The sequence below is a fragment of the Mucor velutinosus genome (assembly GCF_035048745.1).
Source record: "Mucor velutinosus strain NIH1002 chromosome Unknown tig00000041, whole genome shotgun sequence".
NCBI lineage: Eukaryota > Fungi > Mucoromycota > Mucoromycetes > Mucorales > Mucoraceae > Mucor > Mucor velutinosus.
Window position 1 is genome coordinate 3,844,849 of NW_027041905.1, and position 27,327 is coordinate 3,872,175.

The following is a 27,327-nucleotide window of genomic DNA, read 5'->3' on the forward strand; positions in this document are numbered from 1 at the left end:
TCTGTAAACGATCCTTTGGCGAAATGTAAATGATGAAAACAAGACATGTTTTATGCAAATGTTGCCATGGCTATTTTATTCAAACTCCGATGTAAAGCTAAGGCTGGATGGCATGAAGCAACATTTGCTTGCAATGCTTGATAACCCCCTTTCGACCATTAGCATTCATTCAAAAAAGGTTAATTTTACCATTTACTATCTACTTGTGCAATCAGAAGACTTCTTTTAAGGATTGAAAGGGGAATATTGGCAGTAGATGTATACACAATACAAATTTTATTCGCTCTGCTTTATTCCATGTATGGTTTATTTGTAAAATGCATGGCCATTACATATTGCTACCTTAGGTCATATGAAGATGTCCACTATATATAGATTCTTCTTGTTGTTCCCGGAAGTGCTGCCTTTAGTCATGATGAATTGCAGGAATTGTATTGATTATATGATGTACACGCTCCTTCGTTACGTCCAATGCATCGAGAACCAATTCGGCATCTCCAAATAGCAATGCGTTCTGAATATGAATAGTGAGGAGCAAGACAGCACAGAGTAGTGATTTTGTAAGCAACATTGGACAGAAAATAAAAAGAGTGTTTTATTGATTTGTCATCTTTTCGCGCAATTGTTTTATTTATAATAAACCATCAAATAGAACAAAAAGGAGGAAATGGGGAAAGAAAACCTGATTGGGTTATCAGCTACACCTCTTGTTGAAAATAAAAAGGGTTGTGAGTGATTTTTCGTAGTTTTCCCTTTTTATGTCTATTATTCACACACATACACACCAACTCATGACTGAAATACAAGCACGCTATATTCAGTTGGTGAAAGACATCACTCAGTTGCAATGGGTCAGAGAGTCCCTGCCCTCCCATTCAAAGTACTATGAAGGCTTGAAAAAGAAGCTGGAAAAGCAGATGCATCTCAAGTCCTTTTCCGAGAAAGAATTGTAGGTGATGGGATGGCTCATGACGATGCATTATTAACCTGTTTCATAGAGTCAACTATCAAAAGGAGAGGGACCACACTAGCTCCACATCAAAACGCACCTTATTTAGTCAGCAGACGAACAACCATACCAAATCCTTCAGTAATATCATTGAATCTGTAAAGTTCTATGAGAATGCCATACAACAGCTACAGGCCCAGATTGATCAAGCCAAGATTATGATGGATGATCTCAACGGAGAAAAGCAGAAACTAGACAATTTATGCAACCAACTGCATCAGCTGTACGATCAAGTTATCATTCCTGATGCTGAAGATGCTTCCTTTATATTTGAGCAACATTTGAAACGAGATGTCCAACAATTAGCCGCTGATATACCCACTATGAAAGAGAACATAAAGACATATACACAAGCGCAAGCCAAGCTGTATCAAGCGAGAGAGCTCATTGAAACCGCCATGAAGTCGCTGCCAGGCGCATCTACGTTTATGGATCGACAGGCCATTGTAGCAAGTCAAAACAACAACCACAGCAGCAGTATCTTTGGGAAATCAGCCGTTGCCATTTCTTCTACCATAGCCGATCCTATAAAAAATGCGGAAAAGATAGCTCAACAATCTTATCAGTTGGTGCAAGAAGCACATGATATCTGCGATGATGTACCCAATATACCCACTAGCACCGTTCAAAAGGGCGAATCAAATGTCGTGTACATCTTGACAAATTACAGAGGCTATCGACTCAAGATTGAATACACTTTGCGCACACAAGTGAACCCACGCTTGCACGGATTCGAAAACCAGCTGTCGACTGCCAAGTACCACTATGAACAGAGAGTGATTGAATGGATTGATCATCAGATTATTACATTGGAAGCCTATTTACGCACAAATGGCTGCTTGGTAAACGAAAATTTAGATGTTGAAATCAGCCGTTTGAGGATGGGATCCAGAGCAGCTATAGCAGCAGTGGCCTCTGAAGTCAGTGGCAGAGTTACAGTGGATGATGTGTTGGAAATAGCATCCGCATCGGATCACGGCGTGTTACCAGAATACGAACAGCACAGCGATAATTCCAGTACAACAAGCGACAGCAGCAACAGCAGCCATGCCAGCCATCCGCAACCCGATATACCCAATAATGCTGTTCAATGCGATATGATGAACCTGCCGTCTTACGCTGATGAGCAACGGCCACAAAGCACCACCAGCACTACAGCAACCGAGTTGCCGCCACCTGCGTATACTCTTTAACACGGGATGGTTGAAACTCCATTTCTAATTGCTTTGAACCTTAAACCAGAATAAAAGGACCCTATTTATAAATTATTTGCCTAGCTCGAATTAGCTATTCTTTCTTTTTTCTCTTTTTCTGTTTTTCACACCCACAACATGATTACAGCAAGATATGGCAGAATTGGCTTACTGATATTGCTGCCATTTTGCGTGCTTTTAATGGTGTATTATGGATACTACAACAGTCAAAACAGATATCCGCCTTACAAATACGACTACAAGAGTCAGCAAGACAAGAATCAGACTGCAAGAGAAAACGCTGCTTTTGTGGTGTTGGCACGAAATGCAGATCTGAATGGACTCCGAGAGTCGATGCAGATGATGGAAGACAGGTTCAACAAGAAATTCAACTATCCCTGGGTCTTTTTGAACAATGAACCCTTTGACGATAAATTCAAAGAGTGGACTACTGGGTTGGCTTCTGGTAAAACCTATTATGGTGAATTAACGCAAGAAATGTGGGGATACCCTGATTGGATAGATCAGCAAAAGGCAAAGGAATCAAGAGATGCTATGCAGGCAGCAGAGGTGATTTACGGTGGACTTGAATCCTATCGCCACATGTGTCGGTATGTGCTGTTGTGTATGGTATCCTATGGAAGCATTGCTGATTGATACGTGTTGATAGATTCCAAAGTGGCTTCTTTTTCCGACACCCTTTGATGGAACAATTTGATTACTATTGGCGTGTAGAACCTGATGTCAAATTCACTTGTGACATTGACTATGATCCTTTCAAAGTGATGCGAGAAAAGGATCTAAAATACGGGTTTGCCATCTCACTGCACGAATATGAAAACACCATCCCCACCTTATGGGAGACCACCAAGCAATTCATGGCAAAATATCCTCAACATATTATACCTGCAAATGATTCTGAGAGCTTAATGAGTTGGGTCACCAATGATGGAGGGAACACGTATAACTTGTGTCACTTTTGGAGTAACTTTGAGATTGCCTCCTTGGCATTCTTGAGATCTCAGGCTTACTTGGACTATTTCAATTACCTGGACAAGGCGGGCGGTTTCTTCTATGAGAGATGGGGTGATGCTCCAGTGCACAGTATTGCTGCCGCTCTAATGCTCAAGAAGTCTGAGGTGCATTTCTTTTATGATATGGGCTATTTCCATAATCCCTTCAAGAATTGCCCTAGTGAACCGGGATGGCTTGCAGCTGAAAAGTGTAGCTGTGATCCAGCAGACAGTATGGGTAAGTTGATGGTATGATGTTGTCTTGTATACACTGACCTGACTTGATGCTCCATAGATGACCATTGGTGGAGTTGCACACCTGAATTCTTAAAGCTTGTTGGCAAGCAAAGGACTGATTTCCTCATCACAGAAAGATATTAGATTCAAGTGGTAATATTAATAAAAAAAAAAAAGAAATTTATTCTGTAATGGCATTAGGCGTAGATAGGTGGTAGATCTTCCTTGTTGATGTAGTCTAGCAATGTGGTCTTGAGCTCGTCACTATCAGCATGGTGGTCAACTTGTATATATCCACAACGAATAAAATCAGAGACTTACCATGAGCAAATGACAAATTTCTTCAATGTAGCTTCGGGGAGCAACGGACGCAGCACTTTAAAGATCATACTATACACGGCAAATCAGAAACAGCCTGTATGGCAATCGATATTGATCTTACCTGCCCCATTTTGGTATGCCAAAGATTTTGTTTGAAAGGAATTCTGGATAGTTGTCCTGCATCAATTTGATCAACTTATTCGTTGCTTCTTTGGTGTTTGCTGTACGACCCCAAAGTGAAGCGCCAGTGTAATCATGAACTTGGACCATGGCATCCGTGTTGATGAAATCAATCTGCTTTACGCCATTCTCCATCAATGCCACTCTCCAGCGAATAAACTTGTCGACATCTCCAAACACCTTGTTCTGATCGATATCACCGTAAAAGTTGTAGGTAACAGGTCTACCTTCCTTGTCAGTCTTGTACAAGAATCCAACCTTATCACCATATGTGCTTTCATCAAATTGCTCATCAAGAACAGTGTCGGCAGAAAACTCTTTTCTCCATTTCAGTGTATTAATCAGCATGTCTTTGGCCACTGGTATCTCCATATTTCTATACACATGGTCAGTCTATATGAAACAGGCTGGTAGTAGTCATGAATTTACCTTGCCCTCAAAAACTTGACCAAGACCACTTTGATACGTTCATCATCAGAAGCGTTGTCCAATGGAACACCCCACAAAGCTTGTACATCGCTTGCACCAAATGCCTCTGTCAGGATGTCTGGCAAAGCATCTTTCAACTGCTGGACAGCAACTGCTTCCGTAACTGTAAATTGAGACACAAACTTGTTTTCAGACATGTACAATTTAGCCATACTATCAGCAAAAAAAAAAAAAAAAAAAAAAAAAAAAAAAGAACGAGAAATAGGGTTCCTTTTGAATTTCGATGATTTGATTCATCTTTGAGCTTGAATGTATGGTAAAAAACATCTGTCACTCACACCAAAGAAAAATCATGCAACTATTCATAAAGCTGTTGTACCTCAGTAATGAATGAAAGAGGTAAAAGTAGCCTTTTAGATAGATTGTGCAGTATATCAGGTATGCAAAGATGCTTTTTAGCCTTTGAAACATGAAGCAACCCTACTCGAATGGCACTGATTAATACAATGTGCCTAAACTCCTCAATCCGTGCATTTTACTAACAGTAGGCTGATTGGCTTATCTTGAGTGCTCGATTGTCTGTTTCGTAATTTTGCCATATGAAACCTATCAACAAAAAAAATTCGACTAGTATATAAAGCACATATATGAACAATAGCAGCTATTGTTATTCTTTATCTCCATCACCGCACTTTTTATATCTTTTCAACCTATAATGACTGTATTCGATGCACAATCCGAACTTGCCGCCCAAGGCTTAAGACAAACCATCCTGAAGCGTTTGACAGAAATGAAGGTAGATATTGAGCCTGGAGAGGAAATCATTCTCAAGGAAAATCCTCGTCGTTTCTGTCTTTTCCCTATCAAGTACCACGAAATTTGGGAATTCTACAAGAAAGCCGAAGCTTCCTTTTGGACCGCTGAAGAGGTTGATTTATCAAAAGATGTTCTTGACTGGGAGGAGAAGCTCAACAAGGACGAACGCCATTTCATCGGTCGCGTGTTGGCATTTTTTGCTACTTCAGATGGTATTGTCAATGAGAACCTGGTTGCCAACTTTTGTGATGAGGTCAAGATTGGTGAGGCTAAATGCTTTTATGGTTTTCAGATCATGATTGAGAACATCCATTCTGAAATGTACTCTCTCTTGATTGACACATACATCAAGGATCCTGTCGAAAAAGAGTTCTTGTTCAATGCAATCGAGACCATCCCTCAAATCAAGACCAAGGCTGACTGGGCTTTCAGGTGGATTGCCAACGAATCCAAGCAGCCTTTTGCAGTTCGTATTGTTGCTTTTGCCATTATTGAAGGCATCTTCTTTTCTGGTTCCTTTGCTTCCATCTTTTGGCTCAAAAAGCGTGGGTTGATGCCTGGCTTGACGCTTTCCAATGAATTTATTACTCGTGATGAAGGTCTCCATGCTGATTTTGGCTGTCTTTTATTCCACCACATGATCAACCAACCTCCTCATGAAACTGTCCTTCAAATATTAACTGAAGCTGTCGAGATTGAGCAAAGCTTCTTTAGGGAAGCATTGCCCGTCAGATTGATTGGTATGAATGAAGAATTGATGTGTCAATACGTCGAATTTGTTGCTGATCGCTTGATGGTCTCTCTGGGTTTCCCCAAGCATTACAACGTCTCCAATCCCTTTGATTTCATGGATTTGATCTCACTGCAGGGCAAGACTAATTTCTTTGAAAAGCGTGTGTCTGATTACCAACGTGCTGGTGTCATGAATGCCAAAGAAGACCGTAGCTTTACTCTTGATGCTGATTTTTAAGGAAAATCGTTGCAACATTCATCTCATGTTCATTCAACTCTTTATTCTTACTTTTGTAAATAAACATATCTTTCGCTTAATCAGATGTGCGTGTGTGGCACCACACGTGTCGACATTTGTGCAACAGTAGCTACGCAAAATGGCACAGATCAGGCTACAATGAGATCGCTGTCTGTGGTGTGTTTGTCATTTGTTGTGTGTTGGATAATCCTGAAACGAACTCGAATGCGGTCTTCCTCGAATCAGCTGGCATTTCGTCGATTTAACTCACTGCATGAACCACATTTGTATGCAATCAAGGGCTGATCACCTTGCTGACTGGTGAGCAAAGCCTAGATTGAGTATACGTATAGCTGATCTTGACAATCTTTTCGAGGAGATGGCTTAAACAGACTCGACTCTAATGGCCATTGCCCCATCTGTCATTATGTCCTGAAGGTACAGCTTTGAGCTGCTTCAGCAGCTGGAGGACAAGGTCAGTCTTACCTCGCCGCATATTTATCCGTCCAGTCAATGTATTAAAATTTTTCGTCAAGAGCTTCTGATGATGATCAGAAACCTTAATATTAGACTGCCGATTCAATTATCTAAACAGAAGTGTACTCACTGCTCATTTTGATGGTGTTTGATAACAGGCTCACCGAGAGGAATACATTATAAAAGAAACGGAATGACGAATAACTAGTGTCAACTTGGATTAATTTATGTGCACGGCAAGAAGTGTTGAAAATTATATCATAAAAGCACTTTTCTTGCAAGCCATCATGGTTGTCATGGCAACCTGGAAATGAATCTACAACACAATGTCTCAGTGTAATAGTTTAACAGGCGGCGATTAGTGTAATCATTTTACACCTTAGATAGCCCAAAGATACTTGCGCAACTCAAGCATCCAAATGGCATGATAATTTTACACAATCTTGAATCCAACCTCCTCCTCAAAACAGCGGATTCTCGGTTCCGTAAAACAAAATGAGAAAACATATAAAAAGAACAACAAACGTTTATCAGATTTCATCATTACAACAAACCCATCTTTATCAAACAAAATGACCGTATTCGATGCCCAATCTGAACTTGCAGCTCAAGGCCTAAGAAGCACCATCTTGAAGCGTTTGGCAGAATTGAAGGTTGACTTGGAGGCCGGGGAGGAGATCATCTTGAAGGAGAATACCAGACGTTTTTGTCTTTTCCCTGTCAAGTACCACGAGGTAATTTGAGTTTGGTCAGTTACGGGTGAGCAACAGATACTTATATATATATATACATATATCCTATGACACTAGGTTTGGGAGTTTTACAAGAAGGCTGAGGCCTCTTTTTGGACAGTCGAGGAGGTTGATTTGTCAAAGGATTTGATTGACTGGGAGGAAAAGTTGAACGATGATGAGCGTTTCTTCATCTCTCGAGTATTGGCTTTCTTTGCCACTTCCGATGGTATTGTCAATGAGAATTTGGTGAAGAATTTCTGCGATGAGGTCAAGGTAGCAGAGGCGAAGTGTTTCTACGGTTTCCAAATCATGATTGAAAACATTCACTCTGAAATGTATTCTCTCTTGATCGATACCTACATTAAGGATTCCGTTGAGAAGGAATTCTTGTTCAACGCTATTGAAACCATTCCTGTCATCAAGGATAAGGCTAATTGGGCTTTCAAGTGGATCTCTAATGAGTCAAACCAGCCTTTTGGTGTCCGTATCGTTGCTTTTGCTGCTGTTGAGGGTATCTTCTTTTCTGGTTCCTTTGCTTCCATCTTTTGGCTCAAAAAGCGTGGGTTGATGCCTGGCTTGACACTTTCCAATGAATTTATTACTCGTGACGAAGGTCTCCATGCTGATTTTGGCTGCCTCTTGTTCCACCATTTGGTCAATCAGCCCTCTCATGAAACCGTTCTGCAAATCATCACCGAAGCCGTTGAAATCGAGGAGTCTTACTTTAATGATTCTCTCCCTGTTCGTCTGATTGGCATGAATGACAAGTTGATGTGTCAATATGTTAGATTTGTGGCCGATCGTCTCTTGGTATCGCTTGGTTTCCCCAAGCATTACAATGTTAATAACCCTTTCGATTTTATGGAATTGATCTCTCTTCAAGGCAAGACCAACTTTTTTGAGAAGCGTGTCTCTGACTATCAACGTGCTGGTGTCATGTCTACCAAGGAGGATCGTAGCTTCTCTTTGGATGCCGATTTCTAATTTCTTTTAATTTACCCACTCTTCATTTCATCATCCTTTCATCTCTACATACATTTAATAAACATAAATCTCTAGTTACCTCAATACAATTACACAGTTGATATTCTGTTCAAACCTTTGCATTTTGCATACTTCGTCAAAGCATGAGCACGCCAAGGCAAGCACTGAAAGCTGTACTTATGGTAGCGCGCTTAGCTCTTGCGCCCCCATAATGTTCTCGTATCATGCGTTCATAGTCGTGAGTACCAATACAACGACTGTATGCTGCTAGTGGTGTACATGCCACAGTTTCTTGCTCTCATGTACATGGATGACGTACCTGCACCTGCATCTGAGCAATCTATATAAATCTGTCAGGAACTCTTTTTATTGCTCCTTTTTCTTTCTTTGTCCAAACAATAATAGCATTCATGTATTATATTTTCAATACTTTAAGCTTCCCAATTAGCTAAATGTAACATGTCAAGCATGATTTCATGTGCTATTTGCAATGGCAATTGGCAGTGACACATGGCCAGACGTACGCTGTGATTCATACAGTTAAAAGTCTATCGAAAAACAGGTTACTTAAAGCGAATCAAGCGAAATTCCGTTGCATGTAAGTCGTGAAAGGGCATTCAGCAGAACCTTCTATACAGGTACACAGCTGCCCGTCCATAGCATTCATTTTGCCTATCCATTAATAGGTTTCCCTGCCATGTTATGGATCCAAAGTGCGTTCGTTGAAACATGCGATCGTGCTGGTTTCAGATCAAAAGCTTAATGCAAACCCCACACCGTTACTCTCAGACAACCTTATTCGCTTGCAAACCCATACGCTTCATATGTATAGTATACATTCAATTTTCAGAATTTTAATTATTTACACGTGTTGTATAGGAAAAGAGAATTACATATAAAATATCAATTATTTCTATAGAGAAAGGGAAAAAGTCTGATTAAGATAAAGAGTGGGGATAACTAATTTACAATACAAAAGAGGTAAGATTCAATTTACTTCTTTCTGAAGCCGTCGACAATGTCTTCAATAGCTCTGTTCTTGGTTTCAGGCAAAAAGAAGAAGGTAACAATGGCAGAAATGAGACAGATGATGGCAAAGATAAGGAAAGACCAGCCTTGAATTGCAGCGAAAATAACAGGGAAGACTTGACCGATCAAGAAGTTCATGGCCCAGTTCATGGCAGTGGCAACAGCACCGACAGAGGAACTAGCATAGATGGGGGTCATTTCAGAGGTAATCATCCAAGGAACTGGTCCAATACCAATAGCAAAGGAGGCGACATAGACAAAGACAGAGGCAACAAGAAGATTCGAAATGTTGTATCTGTAACCGACAACAAGGAGAACAGAGAAGATAAATGTACCCATTTCAGACATGATCAGCAACAAACGACGGCCGGAACGATCAATGAAGGCCATGGCAACAATAGACATACCAAAGTTGACAACAGTCGTGTAGATGGCCATGTACTGAGCGTTTTGCTTGTCAACGGCTTGTTCAAAGATGGTGGTAGAGTAGTACATGACGGCGTTCATACCAGAGAGTTGTTGGATAGTGTGATGGAAAAGGACGATCAAGGTAATCTTGCGGATGACAGGGTCTCTGAAAATTTCGATAATGCTCATAGGAGGGCGTTGCTCATCAGAGTCATCGTTTTCGATATCGCCATTACCACTAACAGCACCAGGACCAGCACCAGCGGCATTGTATTCTTCCTTGTTGCTACCTGCATTGCGATCAAGAGAGTTGTTGTCAGTATTGTCAAAGCCTTCGTCAAGAGAGTTGTTGGCATTCTTGACATTCTTTTCGTGGGAGTTCTCCTTCAAGAGACGAACAGCCTTCTTTCTACCGACTTGGCCAGCAACGATATCAAAGAATTCCTCGGAAACATCAGCAGAGCCACGAAGCTTTTGAAGAGAAATGAGAGCATCTTCGATGCGACCAACAGAGATCAAATAACGAGGAGACTCGACACAGGTACCCATCATGAAAATTTGGAAGATGGATGGAATAGCAACAATAGCATAGTTAAGACGCCAGAGTGGAACATTGGAGGTAGGCAAGCCAATGACGGATGACAATAGAATACCGGTTACGACAAAAAACCTAAAATCAAAAAGACGGATGTGAGAAAAAAAAATGTTTCAGATGATCAACATCACTAAATCCATGCAACTTACTGGTTGAAGAAACCTATCAAACCTCTGCCTTTACGAGTGGAGATCTCACCAAGATAAGTGGGAATAACAAGAGAACCGAGACCACATGATAAACCACAGAGAATACGGCCAATGATGAACATGGCAGTGTGAACAGCGCAGCCGATCAAAATAGCACCGGAAATAAAACCAGCATTGTTGACGATAATTGTCAATCTACGACCCAATCTAGTCTGGATAGCACCACCAACAGCACTACCAATCAAACCGCCAACACAGAAGGATGATACGGCGAAACCCCTAAGCGCTGTAGAGTTAGTATACAACGTGTGATTTTCTCCAAGCATCTAATATTACCATAGAGCAGTATCCATGGGCAAACAATCAGGAAAAGCAGGATTCACAGTGTGAGCACTGCCAGTAGGACAGTTGTGGGTGATATCACCGGGAACATTGGGAGAACCAATAGTCCAACCGTTAGAGAAAGCACCGATACCTGCGATCAAGCCACAGTATACCATGTACTTTGGTAAATTCAAATCACGAGAATCCATAATAATATGAAAGTAAAAGAAAAAAGTGTTTTGTAATGAGATCGAGATGATCAAAGGACCCTTATTTATATACATTGGCATCTAAATCAATGAAACACCGCCTTAAGATGGTTGGTAACCACAACGTTTTCGTAAAAAAAAAAAAAAAAAAAAAAAAAAACTGATGAGACATAAGGCCTGCTAGCCTGTTTCATTTTAGAAAAACTTTTTCAATTTCGGTTTTCTGCAAGATTGCAAAATGTGGTAGATCTGCAGCTCTTACATGCTGAATGTGTTCCTCATGGAGATGACCTTTTGAGGTTGTCATGGTGATACGCTTTCCATAATAAACGTCAAAAGATATGGAAAGGGATCACAGCATAAGCTTTTGTACGACTCCCCAATTAACCGCTTGCGTATGAGATGCTGTAATGGTCATTTTTTCTGGATCTAAGCTATTTTTTTATTTACTAGTCTATATTGGGTAACTTCAAAGACTGATTCGTTAGTCAAAGCGGATTTCTGGACGTACTTAACCCACATTCATTTCCTTTTATATCATAGTTGATGTCATTGGACCCATTTCTATATTTTTCATTTGTTGTTTAAGATGTAATTTTCTAATACATCATATAATGGCTTTTATTCTATATGATTCATGTTAATCAAATAAAAAAAAAAGGGGCCCTAGATGTGGTTCGGATTATCCAAAAAAAGAAAAATAAAATAAAATTTACATTGGGATCATAATGATGATAACGTTCAAAGAGTATATAGAAATTGCAGATGATGGATGGGACTTGACTACAAAGAAGAAGGCAGGAAACAACAAAAATGGCATGTAGAATTTGTCCCTATACGACATTTAGCTTAGAACTCAGTAAAGTACTTGCGATATGGATCGGGTTCAGGTAGTCCGTAAGGAGTCGATTCTTCATCGTACATATCAAAATTGCTTGTATCGTCTTCGCCTTTGACATTTGGAATATATGGAGCCTTGACTTGACGTTGTGCCAGTTTGTCAAAGTCGATGGACTGGAACCAGGGGTGTTGGATCACATCCTGGCAACCATTTTTCAGGTTACCATAGCGGCTACTGAGATCCGGAGTTAGCAGGTGTTTTAAAAGGTCAATCACTTGTTCGCTAAAGTATTTCGGATAAACTGGTTTGCAAGCTACGATTTTTTCATATAATTTAAATTGATTATCGTCGTAGAATGGTGCGACACTGGGAAAAAGTGGGAAGATGTTGAAATCATGTTAGTGTTATTTGATGAATAGTCTAAAATTTATACTGTAGTTACCCAGACAACATTTCAAATATCAACACGCCTAATGCCCAATAATCAACAGGCTTTCCGTAGCCCTTGGATTGAATAATTTCGGGTGCTATATATATAAATGTATGCACAGCATGTTAATGAACATTTTTCTCACCAGATAAAAGAAAAAAGAGCGAGATCCTTTACCTAAATAATCAGGAGTACCACACAATGTCCATGTAATGTCAGGCACTACCTTTGCGAAACCAAAGTCAGTGATCTTGATGTGGCCCTCAGAATCCAGCAGTATGTTCTCTGGCTTCAGGTCCCGATAAATTACGTCTTGCGAATGAAGATAAGCTATTGTCAGTAAAACTTCTGCCCCGTAGAACTTGGCAACATCTTCTTGCAATCTCTGTAAAATGGTCTCATTAACAATCGATTCAAAATCAGTCCACTTGTACATACAATGCTCTTTCTCATGAATGTGAACAACTCGCCACCCGGTACGTAATCCATGACCATGTATAGATTGGCGTCATCTTGAAAGGTTCCCCATAAATTGACAATAAATGTGTATTTGACGGCTGACAAGATGGCTCTTTCGTTCTTGGTGTGCTCGACTTGCTTCAATTTGACAATATCCGTTTTTCGCAAGACCTTGATTGCATAAAACCGTTGGTTCATGTTTGACTTTGCTAGGTGCACTCTACCAAATGAGCCTGTCCCCAGTGTTCGAATCAAGGTGAAGTTTTTAAGGTTTAATTCTACGGATGATCGCCTTTTTGGTTTTCGTTCAATGTCTTGTAGATTCTCTTGCTTGTCTGATAAATCAACGTGGGTCGATAGTTCACAGATGTCATCTTTGCTCTTGGAAACTGATCCCAATGGTGTCTGTGGTGGCGAATGTGGTAGTGATTCGCAGGTCAGTTGTTCTATAATAAGGATAGGATGAGTTTACGTCAGGTCAGTCCACTATAAGTGGTCACTATTTTTTTCTTTTTCTTTTCCATAGAAGAAAGAAAAGCAGAGAAATCGATGTGTATATGTGTGCCAGCATATACATGACGCACTCGATCAAGCGTGATCCTTACCAAATTTCAGACAAGTTTCTTTGGAATCCTCATCTGAGTCTCTACATCGTTTGGCTTTATCAGTGGGGCCAACTAAATTTGAACATTATTACACATCCACATCTGTTTTGAGTTTTCCATCACATACTAGGGATATTGCATTGTGTATGTGGCGAGCATGGTGGTGAATGATGTTGACTTGTGCTATTAGTGCTTGCCATGATGGTGCGAATTGCGAGCTTTTGCTTAATGCTACGTGAGGAAAGAAAGTATGAAGGAGAAAAAAAAAAAAAAAAAAAAAAAAAAAGAGGAAAAAGCGAATCGCATTTATTGAAGGGGTCTTTAAACCAAGAAAATTCATGCTGGAAAATATGCATTTATAAATTCCGGCATGAATATTGTTTCAGTAGTCGATTAATGATAGACTTTAAGTGAGTTGATTCGCCAATAAGCTTCTGTAAAAGCACTTGGCGTTTGACCAACATAGGTATTACAGTCAGATGGACAGCCAGATGAGGAGTAGACAGAGCCAGCCCAGTCGCCGCAAAAGGTTAAATTGATGACAATCTGAAGATTAGCGAATTTGTTTGGTGTGCACTTGCCGCTGACAAAGGGGAAGGCTGCCATAGGAGTTCCTAAGAGAAGAAGTTTAGTCAGATTCATGTTGATTTCACATTGTTGCATGAGTTACTATACCCCAATTATTTGGGTTGGGTGCGTTTGATTTGATATCAGATGGAATAGAATTGCGAGGGAAGAACCAGATGTAGATGCCATCGTTCAACCATTGAGTAGCGTAGACGCCGCCTTTGTTACTGTTGAATCCGGCGCCATAGGTTTGCGTATCTGGAGACGAGACACCACAACCAACATTGCCGCCTTGGCCAGTTGCATTGACATCACAATTGTTGGCCAATACAGTGGATGATTGAGAACGGTTTACACCTTCCATTGTACAGCCTGCGGATGTGTGCAATGTAGCTTGATTTTGAGCTTGCTTATTGACGCCTTCGATGATCTAAGACAACACCCAATTAGTCCTATGACACAACAATCAAAATTAAGCATTATGAGTGTCTCACATCAATCTCGCCACTGTTTGGCCAATTGGGTCCAACCATCCAGAAAGCTGGCCAGGTACCACAGCCAGTTGGCATATGTTCTAAATCAAGAATGAAGAGGCCTGTGTTATAGGAGGCAGTTGAAACCAAGCGAACAGACTGTCTTCCAGAAGTTGTGGTCGTGGTATTATCGGTCTTGATGATGGTCTGATTGTTTTGGGTGTAGATTAGCCCCTTATTAGTAGCTGTAGCCTTGTCAACATATTGCACAAATCCGTGAGTTGGATCGCTATTAGTAAAGAAGGTGAAAGCATCAAAGAATGAGGCTCCTTGGGAGGTGGATGCCAACGTCCATCCCTCGACAACAACGGCAGCAGTAGACAGTAAGCTCAGGGCAGAGAGGATAGTTAATTTGGAAGAGACCATCTTGGTTGTTTGAATGATCGAAAAAGGGTTCAAAAAAGGACCCTTTATATATAACATCTCACCAAGAGTAACCTTGCACAAAGTAATAGGCATTACATGTAGTGATCTATTACTGTGTCGGTGTCATTCAATAATGATCTGAACCACTCGGGAATCGGCCAGAGTTATCGACATCAATTCCCATCATTTTAATCAATGAATAATGAAATAAATGATGCCTGCATGGCGTGTGTAAGTAGTACTGTAATGCCATTCTATTTAGCTTTGTACACAATCTGCAAATTGCTTTTCCACCTTTTTAACCACTCGGGTAAATCCTACTGGCTGTATATATATGTGCAATTGTATTCATACTGGCTTCTTGACATTTCAAAAAAAAAAAAACTAATGCAAACACTGTATTGAGCATATGCTGAGACATACCAGAACCATACCGATAGCACTTTAGATTTGTAGGATCATGCATATCAGAAGCTTCTGTTTCTAAGAGCCTCCCGCTATCCCGTCTCCAAAATAAGGGTTCACAGACGGGAAAATCACCAGTTTCAAATTCACATAAGATCCTTGTATATATGTAACCACTGCCGTCCAATTTGTATTAATATCATTACACAAATTGATCGAAATTTGTTATTAATAGGCTGCGTGCGCGCATGTGCAGAGTAGGTGTTTTCTCTCAACGAAATGAAATGCAATGCATTATAATTGCGTTATTCAATTAATACCGAAAGTGTACCCTATTTTGAGGATACCTGCCGTGATATCAGCGTGCTCTGCATATTCTAGAGCTTGGTACAAAGTTATGCGCAGAAATAGACATCAATGATACAGGTGCTTTTCACTTTTAAAGCTTTTATATAAACCAAATTGAGACTGATTAGTCATCTTCTATACTAGTTGATCACCTAAACATCAGATTGCCTGAAATGAATTTGCACCGGAACCCTGAATCATCACAGGTGATATCTACAGAAACGTTACACTGCTTCGAGCAAGCCCTTCCCGCCCAAAAATCAATCAGAACATATGTGTGCTCTATAAAAATTGCTTCATCACCAATGTATAACTGTTTGGAATCGGGCTAGTGAAAGAGCACGTTTCTAAATAAAATGCCAGCCCATGATGCAATGAATTTTGATACGAGCGATCTAGATGTCGAGAAATGATGTATGTACCACTGTGTGATAGTTGTAATTACATAACAGGAACATGAGCAAGGAAACTAAGCTTGATTTGGGCGAGAAGTATTATGTCAAAATACGATGTAAAATTGAATCTGCCAAAGAATTACACTTTATTGAGAATGCATCCAGAGAATACATTTATATACTCTTCATTATGCTAAGGTTTCCAGCATGATGATTAACCAAAGGACCTAAGAATAATAGCCTAGGACCCCTGGTGTGAGACTTTGCTAGAACATTTGATATAAAAGAAGAGCCCTATAATGAATACGATTTTGAATAAATTCATAAAGGGAAGATATATTTGGTACGTCAAAACCACACAACATGTTCGATTTGATTTAAAGCTATCGAACTGCTTTAGTTTTATACAAATCCAATAAGTATTTGTCGAAATACGGCCAAAAAAGGGTATCATGCAAAATCATCAATTTTTGTTCAAAATCTGCCTGTGATAGCAAGCAAAAAATCCGATGACCTTTTTTTGGTCAGGACAAGATTTTCAATATTTCATGATAGAGTTATGCAAGAGCTTCAAGCAATAGCTCATTCGATAGGAAATCGTTTGGTCTACAATATTTAGTAATGCTTTACAAAATGCTTTGATGACAGATACTGATTAATCTTTTGAAAACAGTCAAAAAATGGCAGAAACAATCGTACCAATTATCAGGTGAACAATGTACAACAGAGACTTGAAACAAACACCATTGTATTTTCCTTTGAATTCTCTACAAGTTTTATATAAGCTTGAAGGAATGGTTACTATCAGTAAACGCGTAATTTTAAGGTCGATAGATTTAGGAATCCCATAGATCATCATTCAGAACAATAGAAATTGAAGCTCCGTTGACTTTCCGCATATGTACACCACACAAGTACGAATTTGGCCAAGCACTTTAAAAACCGGAGCGTACGAAAAGGGCCATATTAACCTGCTGGTTTTAAGTTATCAATAGATACTTGACATGATGGAAAATCTTGCTTTTAAGGTTAGGTAGCTGTAGCTTACTTTATTCAAGAATAATAAGATTAGCAATTTAATGCATGCATATTCCCCCCGCTTAAAAATAGCATCTCCAATGTCGATTATTTCAAGAAGTAAGCATTTCCGATATAATGTTCCCACTTGGAAGTTGCTCCAATATTATTATTCTACAACATATTTAAGTTTGATGAGACTCTAATTTTTTTTACCTATGAAGACCTGGATGTACAAAATGTTTTTTGATTTTGAGGTTTTCAACTTTTGGACGATCGAAAATCGATTTTCTAAATATTGATGCTAGAGCCTTGAGACTAGCATGTTCCTATACCAGTTTTTTGCGCTCTAAACGATGGTGCAACTGAAATTTGCGTAGGTAGCATAGTTGTTGAGAAAAGGGAGATTTTGGAAAATAGTTAATTTTGAATTGATGCCACTAGTAAAAGTTTTAAAATTATTATATGAACTAGTTGCACCATTAAACAAAGCTTTATATCTGTTGAGAAATGATGAGACTAATGGCCTGGCAATAAAAAATGGGTGTAATTTGAGATATAAATATATAAAAGCTTTATTGAAAGACCTCAGAGTATACTATATTGTGTGTATAGTGGCCAGGTAGGTTTTCCAGTACAGAAATGTCAGGATCAACCATGATTCTTATCGATGATGGCTTACTGACCCTTGACATTGCGACGTACAGCTGACCATGTGAGAAGACGTGAGAGGGAAGATATAATCCAACGTTAGATAATGTTTGGCCCTGCGATTTGTTTATAGTCATGGCAAAGGCCAATCTCACAGGAAACTGGGTGCGACTGAAGTCGAAGGAAATTCTTCCGTTGGCTTCTGTAATAAACTTGATCCTTGGGATATACACAACGTCACCTGCTTTTGGCCCTGTGGCAATGGTGGTTTCAATTATTCCAACACCCAAAGATTTCACGATTAGCCTGGTTCCATTGCATAATCCAGCTGAAGGTTCTAAGTTTCTCAAGATCATTATTGGAGACCCAACTCTCAAAACCAATTCATGTGGAGGCAGAGAGCCATATTCTATGGAGTTGAGAAGCCCGAAAGGCACCTGCATTCGAAATTGAGGATCACAGACTTGATCATAGCTGTAATAAGTGAACTTTCTTCCCGGCAAGTTGTCAAGTAGCAGATTGTTTATGACTGAGACATCTTGATTCTTTGGGGTCAATATAACACGCTTCGCAAAATATTGGTCAATCGTTGAGCTATTGCTGATGTTTGGAAACACAACAGCTAGCAAATCCAGCAAGTTGGTAGAATTGAGCTATTTCAGAGGATGGTGTAAAATCACACATTGTTGTAGATGAGGTGTCGATGGGGATTTTAAAGGTAGTGTGGGCAGTTCGACCTCCTTTCAGCAGCAGAGCCGCCGTTCCTGTTGAAGCAACTGCAATTGCAATATGATTTTGTTTGCGAACGGCATCTAACAAAGCATTGATGATGAAGGTTTTCCCAGTAGGTAAAGGATGTTGCTCCTGGAATTCGATACAGCAGAATTCTTAAATGATACTTTTCAATATCTTTTGGAGATACAGGGTAGACTCTGCCAATGGCTCCACCAAAACCTGAACGTCTAGGTCTCCAAACTCTTGGGTTCTGTTGTTTATGAAAAACGTACTTTTTCACAGAAGTCCGGATACAAAGTTTGCTTAGCTTCGTTGTCTTCAGGATTTTCGAGATTGTACTTGAACCAAGCTGTCAGGGTTGTTTCTGGAAGTGTGCGACTCAAGACCTGGTCAGAACTTTCGTTCTCGTTAAAGTACACCCTACTATCGTTCTCCAAATGGATATCCAGGCGCTGTGTAGAGGGGTATTCCTTATGCATAGGGAAAGACATGATTCTCCAACAGGCTTCAGATGCCGAGACATATCTTGCATCAAGAAGCTTTTTGATCTCATCCTGATGATCATCTTGAGCAGATGAACCCACGTGTACCTGTGCTCTGTCATGGCCCTTGTATACATATTTGTATATATATTTGACCGAGTTGACCTGGCTGCAAATCTCCACGTTGATGTGTGCGTTGTATTTAGCAACCAAATAAAGATTATGAGGCACGACCCAACGATTATCAATAGTGATTCTTCCACTATGCCTGGAAATTGTACGATCAGTCATCAATCAAAACGTATTGAAGAGGATCAAAGAATTGATTGGTTTCATTAATCCTTGTTAGGTTATCACCAGAACCTTTCAATCTTAAGACGATATCACGATTCTTTGGCTGTTCGTTGCTGCTTTCATCGTCGCCATCAAACAATAGTATACCAATTTCTGGAACTCTAGGTCTATTGTACCTTCTTGGATCAGGAGAATCCTCTGAACGAAATATCATTCGTATATTCTGAATTCCTCCAGGTTGCTCAACTGATAGCTCCTCCATGGTTTTAAATAAGTCAACAAAAGGATTGACTTCGTGCATCATATTTTGGAGGAGACGCATAGTGGTTCTCTCAACGTTGGGGTTTCCAGCAACATTCAGTCGGTTTTGGAGCTCATTTTCCCCATCGAACATATATATATATATATATTTGAGCAAATTTTGGGCGTGTATCATTTGCTGGCATAAGTGCAGAGCTCATGAGATGATAGACGCTACCGTGAATACGGAATGCGTAGGCACCATTTTGATTATTCGCAACTGATTGATCTAAAGTTGCATTCATGGAGGTAAAGCTGAGAGCAGAATTGTACGTTCTAATATTCGATTTGAACTCTTTGCTAACATCGTCATTGCCACTCAAAAGATTGACAATAAGCTCTGGAAAATGGTGTACTGGCTTCAAGATTGCCTGGCCATCTTGACAGCAGATTTGAAACGTTGGAGAAGCTCTTGTTGTTCTTTGCTTTCTTTCATCAATCCACATGTAGGCTCCACATTTTGAGCACAAAGCATTCATGCCTCCCAAATCATTTCGGTTAGCCTCAGGTGCTTCAGGGTTTCGCACCATCAAAAAAGAATCTATTGCACCTGTACGTAGAGGATTTTCGGCACAATTATAATGAGATCGGCGTTGGTGTCCTTCTATTCCACAAAAGGGACATACAACTGCTGTTACGATGACATTGGGGTCCAGAGTTTCAGCTGTGGCCTCAGATTGAGAGGCATTTGGAAAGCCTTGTACAATTGGTGTTGGAGACGGTTGCTTAGATGGCTGATTGATTGGATTTAGCGCACAGTCAAGATGGTTTCTGCGTGTATGTCCTTCTCTATGGCACCATGGGCAAGTTGCTCTCCTGTCAGAAGTATTTCGAAGTATCCTCATTCCACAATCCTTATGCAAACGCCTTTGGTGTCCAGTGCGGCCACACCAATTACACCTTACTATATTCTCGTTGATGGTAGCTCCTAATTCCAAAATTGGACTCATGTACGTTGGGGAAGTTGTTACTGGAATCTTACCTTCAATAGGTTCAGGAACAACAGGATTTGCAGTTTCAGCAAAGTTGTGAAAGACAAAATTTACAGTATATAGCTCAACTGGAGTATCCAAAGAATCAGAGCGGTTTAAACGACTTCTCAAACTTCGAGGCATTTGGATTGTTGGGTAAAACTTGTGAATATGAAGAGAAAAGGATTACGTAAATGCTTTATTTTCCAAGAATATTGTTAGGCTTCTGCCATGCTGACAGTAATGGCTGATTTCCCTACGGGCACTCTTGTAATTAACTTTTTACTATGTGACGGCAGAATAAAATGTATTATTTTAGGAGTTTGGTGATGATGTGAAATGTATGTGTAGTAAAAGTTGTAGAGGGCACTTTGATTGACTAGGGCCTGTTTTATGTGGGGTAATAATGGATGAGTACTGAGGAAAAATATAGAAAATGGTCAATTTTCTAAGAGCTGTACCACCGCTGAATTTTATTAAGTCAACTTGAGCCTAAAGCTTAGTAACGTTTGTTTCTTTTTCAATTCTCTATACGATGGTATGGTTTGTATAGATTTACTTTTGACTTTTGAAAATCCTCTGCTTGTTATAGCTCATAAAATATAAGATTTTGAGCGAATTTATAAAGGGAAGATGCATCTGGTACTTGGCACCCTCACAGTATAATAGATATAACGTAGAGCTATTGAATTATTTATGTCTTATGCAAATCCGTTGAGTGTTTATCGAAGTATGGCCAAAAAAAGGTATCATGCAAAATCATCGATTTTTGATCAAAATCTGCCATTTCGAGAAGAAAAAAATAGACTGACGCATAAAAAAGTTCTGGCTGGCAAAATCAATGCCATGCTATTATTGATGGTAATTGATGCTCTTGGGAGCTCATGAGAAGGGGATTGAGAGTTGGAAGGTACTATCGCGTAGTTTGGCTTCGCTTCTTTGGTGCGAAGTTCGAATTTGGATTAATGTGCATTGATATAATTAGTGCAAGCTACTCACCCAAATGCTCGTCCTAGCAGTAGCATTACATACCAGAACCATTTCATTATCTCACAGAATACGTGCGAAAATTTATCAAATAAACATACGAGATTTTTGTTCATCAGAAGCAGCAGTAGTTAATTACTGCTTTGTAGGCGACGTTGTGGAATGTAGAATCAGGAAAAAACCCCTTCTCCAATGTAAACTACATGGAGCCAGCATTAGTCTCTTCCTATCGAAGCAGTGCTTGCTCTTGTTTGAAACGCTCAATCTCCAGCATGGCATTATAGATGTGAACTATTGTTATGGCATGATAACGTTATTACCATGATTGCTCGCTGGATAGGGTAGATCCAACGCCCACATTTCCATATTCAGCTCTTTCTAAATGCAATTACAGAATTTCATTGGCCTTTGCGAACCCTTAGTTGATTTACTAATACGAAAGAAGAGACAACAACAGTCCAACTATTGACATTTTTGGAGCAGTTTGACATGCCATTTCATAGTGTAGATCAATGAAATTGCGATATAGCTACAAGCATCTGAGCTGCTAGAAGCAGTTTTCGTATAATGAAATGTGCCCATTGGCTTCGATAACGAAATATGAACAATAAACCATCAAGTTTTTAAACCAATCATGGCAAGATATGATTATTTTCTGGCTTGCAATAAAGGGAAAAAAAATATTTTTTCTTTCTTCTTTTCCTTCGATCAAACCACCAAAGAAGAAATTCTATCGCTTGATAATACTCTCACCCCACACTCTCAATAACTTGTATCTCACTCAATCACAAAAAATGACCACCAACATGAACTTTGGCCCCGAATGGTAAGTGTGTGTTTGTTTGTGTGCGTGCGTGCGCCTGTTCCATGCGTGCTAATGTCAGTTCAAATCCGTAGGATGCGTGGTAAACTCTCCAAGCATAATAGTAACAATGGCACTCATTTCGCGTCTCATGATATTTTAGATTCTCTCATGCCTTTTGAAGACAACGGCAGCAGCAGCCATCTCCAATTCCAACAACAACATCAGCAAGAGAATCCTTTCAAATACTCCAAAGAATTCATGCTTAGTTTATTCAAGCCTGCTTTACAGCTACCTTCTGATTTCAAGCAACATGAATACGTGACCACTGACGCTTGTAACGCTCCATTAGCCTTCGAAGAGCTGACAGAGACTGAGAAAAAGGTACGATAACGAGTGATGAATTATTGCTAGCTTTCATTGATATCATGGTCTATAGCTTCTTTCAGGCCCTGTGCACTCTGAAGTGTCTTCTCGCAAGAATCAAAGACATCGCGGGGGTAACGACTTGTATGCTAGCCCAATGCAAAGTCCTGCTTCGGAAAATGGCCCTTTAACACCTGGTGGAAGCAGATTGGGTCAGCGTAAAGGTAAGAGACCATACAAAAGGGCCGGGAATGTGTCGAATTGATGTGTATGCTTGGTTAGGGCGCAGCGATTACTTTGCAAAGGATCAACCCATCAAGCGTGGTGATAGCAGCGATTTGCTCAGAAGACGCGATCACAGCGAGGATATGAATTTATCATTGGGTAAGGTGGACGAGGAACATAAGGGGCAGCCAAGTTGGGCCATCAACGAGGGTTCCGGTCTCGGTACCTTTGGTGGTGGACTTGGCAGTGATGTGTCTGCATTCAAGCCGGATGCGCTTTTTAGTGGCAGCAATGGCCTCTCTGGAAGTGCTCCTGCTGCCCCTCCATCTTCTGATTTGAGTGGCTTGTCTTCATCATCCAGTGCTCGAAAGCCTGAAGACATCAAGTGGTTTTATCGTGATCCCTCTGGTCAAGTGCAGGGCCCCTTTGCAGCTCAGGAAATGCAGGATTGGTATAAGGCTGGGTTCTTTATCCCTACGTTAATGCTTCGACGTGATGATGAAACCCTCTTTGAACCATTGATGGTGTTAACGCAAAAGGTTGGCAATGAGGATCAGCCCTTCTTGACACCTCGTCCAACTCGCGCTCCTCCTGCTGGGTTGAACGGTGTAGACATGTTTGGATCGCCTGTCGAGAAGGGCTCCAACTTATTTAGAAGCGGCCCTGATTTGCAATCCAAGTATATGCCTTTTGGAAGTGCATCTGCTGCCCCCACGACTCCAGGCGGAAGTATCATGGATAGCTTCTTGGGTAGCAGCATGTCCAATCCAATGTATCAAAGCCCATACAACAACAATTTTGGAAACCCTTTGCTGAGAGACAATCGCTGGAACACGGATAATCAACCTCAAGCATCTCCCTCTTGGCTGAACCCAACAACGCCTGAACTATTTGGCAACAGCTCACTGTCATCACCATTCATGAGTCAGCAGCAATCGACTTTGAATCCTATGTTTGGCGGCTCCAACATGAACTCGCCTAGCTTGTTTGATTACCAGCGATCTATGATGGACCCCATGGATCAGCATCAGCAGTACAACTTGATGTTGCAACAAAAGCAGCAACAGCAGTCTATGCAGTTCCAACAGCAATTTCATCAAATGCAGTTCCAGCAGGGCCCACAGCAACAGACGCAGCAGCAACAGCAATCTGCCTCTCCATCTCAACAGCACCAACAGCAACAACAACAGCAACAGGAGGCATTGCAACAGCAACCTCAACAACAACAGCCTGCTCAACAACAACAACCTCAAATACCTCAAGGACAGTCTCCTCCTGCTCAACAAAACACATTCAAGAATACCCCGCTAGAAAATCTCTCAAGCATCAACACGGGTATCATTGGCAGCAATCATGCATCTCCTGTAATGAGATCAAACATTTTAACGGGTGGTTGGGGCTCTGCTCCTGGCACTCCTCTTGGTGGCGATGCTCCTTCAAGTCCATGGGGCTCCATTGTCTCCACCGCAATCCCTAACAAAGTCTCTGAGGAACTGCAATCCAAGGCTCCTGGCGCTCAATCTCCTCGCGCTCCATCATCTCCTACCAAGAAACCAATTGAGAAGCCTGTCAAGACAAAGACTCTAGTTGAATCCTTTGCTGACATCCAACTCGCTGAACAAAAGAAGGCTGCCGACGCTAAAGCTATTGCTGATGCCAAGCTTGCTGCCGAAGCAAAGGTGGCTGCTACCAACGCTGAAAAAGCTGCCACTGCCGCTGCTGCTGCGGCCGCTGCTGCTGCGTCTACCAACACGGATGTGTCACCCAAAGCTACTCCTGTTACTCCTGCTGCAGTTGCTAAGCCTGTTGTTTCATTGCGTGAAATCCAAGAAGAGGAACTTCGCATCGCTAATCTGAAAAAGGCCAAAGCCAAGCAAGCCGCTATCACCACACCTTCATGGGCTGCCTCGAACAACACTCCCTTGAGCTCCACTACTTCTGGTACTTGGCCTCAACCTGCTCACAAGCCCCTTTCTCTCCGTGAAATTCAAGAGATGGAGGCCAAGCAAGCTACTGAAAGCAAAAAGGCATCTGCCGCCCAATACTTGGCTCATCAAGAACAGCTCGCTAATGCTACTCCTAGCACCTTGTCTTGGGGAGTTGTTGTGCCTAATAGTAAGTCGAGTTCCTCCAATACTCCTAGCGCTTCACCTTCCGCCAACAATGCTGCTGCTTGGACTGCACCTACTGGCCCCAAGAAGACACTGAGAGAGATTCAGCAAGAAGAGGAATTGGCAATGAAGAAGAAAAACGCAAAGGCTACCAAGACTGCTGCTGCTATCGCTGCTGCCAATGCAAGCGCTGCTAATTCATCCTCCCCTTCCAAGACTTATGCGGCTACTCCCTCTGCTGGTGGTGCCTGGACTACTGTCACCAACACTCGTGCTGCTAAACCATCTCCAGCTCCCGCACCTGCTGTCATTGCTGCTCCACCTCCCCAACCCACTCAATGGACTCCAGTTAAGGCTCCCGCTCGTGCTGCTGCCACCACTGCTCGTACTAGTGGACCTAGTGAAGATTTCCGTCGCTGGTGCAGAAAGGCATTAAGAGGCTTGAACTCTGGTGTTAACCAAGAAGAGATTGTCAGCATGCTGCTCTCATTCCCTGCTGACTCTGGATCAGCCGAGATCATTGAAGATGTGATTTATGCCAACTCAGTGCGTATTGATGGCAAGCGATTTGCACAGGAATTCATGAAGCGTAGAAAGGCCGACATTGCTGGTAGATTAGACATTGTCACAGCTGGACTTGAGGATGAAGACGAAGACGATTTCAAGGTTGTTGTCACCAAGAAGGGCAAGAAGAAGCAATCCTCTTAAGATTTCAATAAAAACCCAGTAGATGGATGGTGTAATAGCCCTCTCCTTACACCTGTGTTTGGTTAAATAATGATCCGGCTCAATTTTTTCCTACTGTGATGTTGTTTGTTGCGTGTGTGCTTTTTTCTTTTCGTTCTATTTTTCTCTTTTTCTTTCGTTTTTCCCCTTGTTTCTTTTCCAATACGAGAAAATGAACTTCAATATCTTCAAGACCAAGCAAAAGACGCCACATGATCTTGTGAAGCATGTCAAAGACTCCATTCAGAAATTAGACGGGCCAGATAAACGCAAAGTGAGTCGAGGCTAGCAGTGAATTGCTAGTTTTTTTTTTGTTGACCCGGATGACTATATTAGGCAACAGAGGAAATATCGAAATATTTAGTGTTGATGAAGAATATACTATACGGCGAAGATGGTAAGTTGCTGGAAGGTGCGCGCGTATTCTGGTATTAAACACATTGGAAAGATCATGAGCCAAGTCCAGATCTTGTCGCTCAATTGGCATCAGAAGTATACCGAACAGATTTGTTGCAATTGCTAGTTTTAAATATCCAAAAATTTGAGTTTGAGGTATAGTGAGAGAGAGAGAGAATGTGTGGATGTACACGCGTGAGTTGGAGGATATTTACATCCCATTAGGCGAAAAAAGACGTTGCTCAGATATTTAACAATCTATTGAGAAGACAAATTGGATCTCGATGGCCCACTGTCGAGCATTTGTGTGCCCGCGAAGACATCCTTTTTAATCTGTTGAATGGGTAAATTTAATGTTTTAAATTACAATATCAACATCTAATTTACTTTATAGATACGAACAACCCGAAGTTGCGTTAAATTGCGGTTTGATTCTACGTGAATGCATTCGTCATGAAGCTCTAGCCAAAATATTGCTGTATTCGAGCAAATTCTATCAATTCTTTGACTATGTTGAAATGAGCACTTTTGATATCGCCTCTGATGCCTTTGCCTCGTTCAAGGAGATTTTGACAAAACACAAGCCCATGGTAGCCGATTTCTTGGAATTGAATTATGATGAGGTAAAAAGCAACATCTCCCCTTATTACCACTTGCTCTCCCGAAACTCCTTTCTGACCCTTGATTTCATTGTCATTTTTAGTTCTTTGATCACTACAAGCGATTGCTACAATCAGAGAATTACGTTACAAAGAGGCAGTCATTAAAGGTAAGCATTTGAATTTTCGATGGATGAGAGGGAAAGATGCTGACATGATGCGGTGCAGTTGTTGGGTGAGATCTTGCTGGACAGATCCAATTTTACTGTCATGACCCGTTACATTAGCAGTGCAGACAATTTGAAATTAATGATGAATTTGCTTCGAGATCGTAGTAGAAATATCCAATTCGAAGCGTTTCATGTGTTTAAAGTGTTTGTGGCTAATCCTCACAAGACAAGACCTATTGTCGATATCTTGGTGAAAAACCAAGAGAAACTCATTCACTTTCTTGGAAACTTTCATAACGATAGACAAGGTAAGAGTAGAAGGAGGGAAATGCATCATGTCTGTCTGTAGATTGAGCTAATTTGCTATTTCTTTGTTATCAGATGATGAACAGTTTAACGATGAAAAGGCATTTCTCATCAAGCAGATTCAAGATTTGCAACCAGTTCAGGATTAAAATAAAACACTTAA

The 27,327-nt window shown here is 40.8% G+C and overlaps 12 protein-coding genes across 12 annotated transcripts; 6 read left to right on the forward strand and 6 right to left on the reverse strand.

The window, feature by feature from the left end:
• Nucleotides 1–791: 791 nt before the first annotated feature.
• On the forward strand, nucleotides 792–2,202 carry ATC70_001456 (uncharacterized protein; the record flags this gene model as incomplete). Its single annotated transcript, XM_064820851.1, has 2 exons — nucleotides 792–949; nucleotides 999–2,202. 2 exons carry the CDS (start codon nucleotides 792–794, stop codon nucleotides 2,200–2,202), a joined length of 1,362 nt encoding a protein of 453 aa, XP_064684771.1.
• Nucleotides 2,203–2,340: 138 nt separating this feature from the next.
• ATC70_001457 (uncharacterized protein) lies at nucleotides 2,341–3,596 on the forward strand (the record flags this gene model as incomplete). The annotated part of the gene is made up of 3 exons (XM_064820852.1): nucleotides 2,341–2,813; nucleotides 2,873–3,453; nucleotides 3,511–3,596. 3 exons carry the CDS (start codon nucleotides 2,341–2,343, stop codon nucleotides 3,594–3,596), a joined length of 1,140 nt encoding a protein of 379 aa, XP_064684772.1.
• Nucleotides 3,597–3,649: 53 nt separating this feature from the next.
• ATC70_001458 (uncharacterized protein) lies at nucleotides 3,650–4,594 on the reverse strand (the record flags this gene model as incomplete). Its single annotated transcript, XM_064820853.1, has 4 exons — nucleotides 3,650–3,716; nucleotides 3,774–3,842; nucleotides 3,895–4,329; nucleotides 4,383–4,594. The coding sequence occupies 4 exons, from the start codon at nucleotides 4,592–4,594 to the stop codon at nucleotides 3,650–3,652; spliced, it is 783 nt and encodes a 260-aa protein (XP_064684773.1).
• A 503-nt stretch (nucleotides 4,595–5,097) lies between these two features.
• On the forward strand, nucleotides 5,098–6,168 carry UTR4 (enolase-phosphatase E1; the record flags this gene model as incomplete). The annotated part of the gene is made up of 1 exon (XM_064820854.1): nucleotides 5,098–6,168. One exon carries the CDS (start codon nucleotides 5,098–5,100, stop codon nucleotides 6,166–6,168), a length of 1,071 nt encoding a protein of 356 aa, XP_064684774.1.
• A 1,049-nt stretch (nucleotides 6,169–7,217) lies between these two features.
• MPE1 lies at nucleotides 7,218–8,363 on the forward strand (the record flags this gene model as incomplete). Its single annotated transcript, XM_064820855.1, has 2 exons — nucleotides 7,218–7,379; nucleotides 7,455–8,363. The coding sequence occupies 2 exons, from the start codon at nucleotides 7,218–7,220 to the stop codon at nucleotides 8,361–8,363; spliced, it is 1,071 nt and encodes a 356-aa protein (XP_064684775.1).
• A 993-nt stretch (nucleotides 8,364–9,356) lies between these two features.
• On the reverse strand, nucleotides 9,357–11,077 carry ATC70_001461 (uncharacterized protein; the record flags this gene model as incomplete). Its single annotated transcript, XM_064820856.1, has 3 exons — nucleotides 9,357–10,470; nucleotides 10,545–10,823; nucleotides 10,881–11,077. 3 exons carry the CDS (start codon nucleotides 11,075–11,077, stop codon nucleotides 9,357–9,359), a joined length of 1,590 nt encoding a protein of 529 aa, XP_064684776.1.
• Nucleotides 11,078–11,926: 849 nt separating this feature from the next.
• On the reverse strand, nucleotides 11,927–13,612 carry ATC70_001462 (uncharacterized protein; the record flags this gene model as incomplete). Its single annotated transcript, XM_064820857.1, has 6 exons — nucleotides 11,927–12,284; nucleotides 12,361–12,445; nucleotides 12,526–12,733; nucleotides 12,787–13,253; nucleotides 13,413–13,484; nucleotides 13,540–13,612. The coding sequence occupies 6 exons, from the start codon at nucleotides 13,610–13,612 to the stop codon at nucleotides 11,927–11,929; spliced, it is 1,263 nt and encodes a 420-aa protein (XP_064684777.1).
• A 193-nt stretch (nucleotides 13,613–13,805) lies between these two features.
• On the reverse strand, nucleotides 13,806–14,878 carry ATC70_001463 (uncharacterized protein; the record flags this gene model as incomplete). Its single annotated transcript, XM_064820858.1, has 3 exons — nucleotides 13,806–14,026; nucleotides 14,088–14,409; nucleotides 14,474–14,878. The coding sequence occupies 3 exons, from the start codon at nucleotides 14,876–14,878 to the stop codon at nucleotides 13,806–13,808; spliced, it is 948 nt and encodes a 315-aa protein (XP_064684778.1).
• A 3,704-nt stretch (nucleotides 14,879–18,582) lies between these two features.
• Nucleotides 18,583–18,920, reverse strand: ATC70_001464 (uncharacterized protein; the record flags this gene model as incomplete). Its single annotated transcript, XM_064820859.1, has 2 exons — nucleotides 18,583–18,648; nucleotides 18,702–18,920. The coding sequence occupies 2 exons, from the start codon at nucleotides 18,918–18,920 to the stop codon at nucleotides 18,583–18,585; spliced, it is 285 nt and encodes a 94-aa protein (XP_064684779.1).
• Nucleotides 18,921–19,194: 274 nt separating this feature from the next.
• On the reverse strand, nucleotides 19,195–19,599 carry ATC70_001465 (uncharacterized protein; the record flags this gene model as incomplete). The annotated part of the gene is made up of 1 exon (XM_064820860.1): nucleotides 19,195–19,599. The coding sequence occupies one exon, from the start codon at nucleotides 19,597–19,599 to the stop codon at nucleotides 19,195–19,197; it is 405 nt and encodes a 134-aa protein (XP_064684780.1).
• A 2,658-nt stretch (nucleotides 19,600–22,257) lies between these two features.
• tfg3 (transcription factor TFIIF complex subunit Tfg3) lies at nucleotides 22,258–25,675 on the forward strand (the record flags this gene model as incomplete). The annotated part of the gene is made up of 4 exons (XM_064820861.1): nucleotides 22,258–22,289; nucleotides 22,361–22,649; nucleotides 22,705–22,855; nucleotides 22,914–25,675. 4 exons carry the CDS (start codon nucleotides 22,258–22,260, stop codon nucleotides 25,673–25,675), a joined length of 3,234 nt encoding a protein of 1,077 aa, XP_064684781.1.
• A 190-nt stretch (nucleotides 25,676–25,865) lies between these two features.
• RTF1 (RNA polymerase-associated protein rtf1) lies at nucleotides 25,866–27,313 on the forward strand (the record flags this gene model as incomplete). Its single annotated transcript, XM_064820862.1, has 8 exons — nucleotides 25,866–25,967; nucleotides 26,030–26,090; nucleotides 26,142–26,245; nucleotides 26,315–26,433; nucleotides 26,484–26,712; nucleotides 26,793–26,858; nucleotides 26,917–27,166; nucleotides 27,240–27,313. The coding sequence occupies 8 exons, from the start codon at nucleotides 25,866–25,868 to the stop codon at nucleotides 27,311–27,313; spliced, it is 1,005 nt and encodes a 334-aa protein (XP_064684782.1).
• Between the last annotated feature and the right edge of the window lie 14 nt (nucleotides 27,314–27,327).